General features: G+C 39.2%; 1 protein-coding gene across 1 annotated transcript in view; it reads left to right on the top strand.

Annotated features, from left to right (window-relative positions):
- aass (aminoadipate-semialdehyde synthase) overlaps nt 1-2,660 on the top strand; it is a 28,591-nt gene that overhangs the window by 20,785 nt on the left and 5,146 nt on the right. The window contains 2 exon segments of the mRNA XM_035664463.1: nt 20-187; nt 1,660-1,755. Of these exon segments, the coding sequence (XP_035520356.1) occupies nt 20-187; nt 1,660-1,755 (264 nt within the window).

Below are 2,660 nucleotides of genomic sequence, written 5' to 3'. Positions count from 1 at the left end.
TGTGTGTGTGTGTGTCCAGGTGATAAGCATCCCAGCTGGCGGGTCTCTGATGGACTCCACCACGCCGATGGATTTCCTTCCTGGTTTCAACCTAGAGGGATTTCCAAACCGAGACAGCACCAAGTATGCTGAGCCCTATGGAATCCAGTCAGCACACACACTGATCAGAGGAACACTGCGCTTCAAGGTACAGTACACGCACGCACACACACACACAGACCATTTTACTATAAAACATTTCAGCTTTACTTAGTTAACCTTCTTGTTGTCTGCTACGAGTAGAAATGCGTGGAAATCTGAAAAATAGTGAGTAATGGCCATCACCAGTTATCACAGCTCAAGTCGTTGCCTTAAAATGATTTGTCTGAGAAAAGCAGCAAATTCTTTCACTAAAGTAACGTTTGGAATTTTTGCTTGAAGAATTACTTAATTATCAAAATAGCTGAAGATAAATTTTCAGTTAATCATTAAATTGAGTAATTCTTTCCAGAAAGCGGGTTTATTCCATGTGAGCTGGAGAAAAAAAAGACTGCATGACTTTTTGGATTTGAAATCAAGAAGAAATAAGCACCTTACTTACAGGCTTTGTATCTAGACAGAAATAAGGTTGTGGACCTCTCTAATACAAATACATTATGTAGAATATGAGTTCACCGAGTCAAGATCATGTCTGCAACTCTCATGATAATGTCATATTCAAAAAAACATTTTCCTCTTCCACAAACCTGATTTCTTGAATGTTATGTAAACCAGAAACCCTTTATCTTCACGACGTGTTCAGGGATTAATCCTTGGGTTATTTTGTGAAAAATTTAATTAAATTTCTTATTTTATTTTGTGGAGATCAAAGACATAAAGAAGATCTGAAAGAATTTACAGCCGTGGCCTGTTTCCCATTAATGCACGCTAACTGACGCTGACTCCTCATACTGACACATGTAGACTTCCGTACCCTGATTATTTCCTGTGTTTGAGTGTGTGAGCCATAGGCTGCAATTGGCGTGATGTTGTCAGTGTGTGTTGTGCTATGAGGGTGACGTTTTACTGCCAGCCATCCTCAAGTGCAGAAGATGAAGAAAAAGTGCCAAGAAAGAGGCACGTAGTGGCTAAGCAGCGACAAGAAATATAAATAAAACAAACAGATTTGAAATTATATTAAACATTATCAAACACACACATCGCTTTTTATTTATTTTTCTAAGTCGTGTTTTTTTTACACTTCAGGGAATATAAATCAAACTGGTGTTGGGTTGTTCATTTTAAGAATGTAAGAATGTATTTTATCTATCCATGGGTTAGTACTAAAGATAGGTAATGTAGATTTGTTGTGATCATAGGTATATCATCTCTCCAACAGGGTTTTAACCTTTTTATATTTACTGTCAATGGTTTTAACAGGTGAGCTTGTGCAGACTAAAACCATTAGTGTAAATGTGCCTCCTTGTAATTTCAAAGTCCAAATCAAACAGTAACTACACTATTCTATATAGAGGATTTTATGTCTCTGAATAGTTGAATAGCTCTGAAATTCAGACAAATGCACAGTAGAAGCAAAAATATTTTCCTCCCTGAACTTGATTTCTCCCAGTATCTTTTGTTTCTCGTGTCAATGTTAATGTGTTCATTTGTGACTCAGATAGCTCTTGTTCTGTCCCATAGGGCTTCTCGAAGGCCATGAGTGGGTTTGTCAAACTGGGTCTGATCAATAGCGAGGCCTGTCCGATCCTGCACCACACTTCATCTCATGTTTCCTGGGTAAGAACCTCCACTGAGGGTCCATTCAGTGTAGTAAAAAAAAAAAAAAGAGCTGAAAACACATGTTGAAAGGCAGCCTCCGAGTAGTGCCTCCTGTTTCTTTCTCCAGTCTGTTTTGCAGCTCTTTCAGTTTGAAGTGTCTGACCGTAGAAGTGGGATTGCTGAAGAGTGTATTACTGTCAATAGCTGCTTGTCAACATCAAGGCTGCAGTGAGCCAAGGCTTTCTGACACTGATGAGAATTTATAGACAATCTTTTGTCTTTATCTTCTTCTATCTTTTTGAGACGAAAGAGAAAAACAGAGCTGCATGTTCAGAATGTGTTTATCACCAATCAAAGCAAGAAATGTATCGATCCCTCCAGTTATATCTGAAAACACTCAAAAACTTTTTTTTTTCCTTTTTTTTTATCTGGGAACCAGATGCAAAAAAGGAATGGATAAATACCCTAGAGCCCCCTCAAAGGTTAATGTAGCCACAAGTGTCTAATCTCCATATAAAAAGAGGAGATCGATATCCCCACCCACAATGATTGTGTCAAAGGCTGTATTAGGGTCTAGGAGTACAAGGACTGGGTACATGCCATCAGCAGCAGCCACTGTTAAAAACAGAAAGCAAACGGGGCCTGACAGATTCCATTACTTTTAGTAAAACACACATTCATGTGAATGGTAAATGAACCTGTACTTGTATCAGGCGCCTTTCTTTTTATACTAACATGCCAGCAATTCATCTTTTCACCACACATTCACTCAGTGATTGGCAAAGCCCATCCGATAGGAAACTAATGCATGTCAATACACATTCACCAACGATCGCACAGGCATAGGAGCAATTTGGGGTTCAGGTGTCTTGCCTCAAGGAAACTTCGACAGGTGGGGGGAGGAGCGTGGGGATCGAACCGAA

This window comes from Morone saxatilis, unplaced genomic scaffold, assembly GCF_004916995.1.
Source record: "Morone saxatilis isolate NCDOM2014 unplaced genomic scaffold, NCSU_SB_2.0 Contig2, whole genome shotgun sequence".
NCBI lineage: Eukaryota > Metazoa > Chordata > Actinopteri > Moronidae > Morone > Morone saxatilis.
The sequence above is the reverse complement of the archived record's forward strand: the minus strand, read 5'-3'. Positions and strand labels throughout refer to the sequence as shown.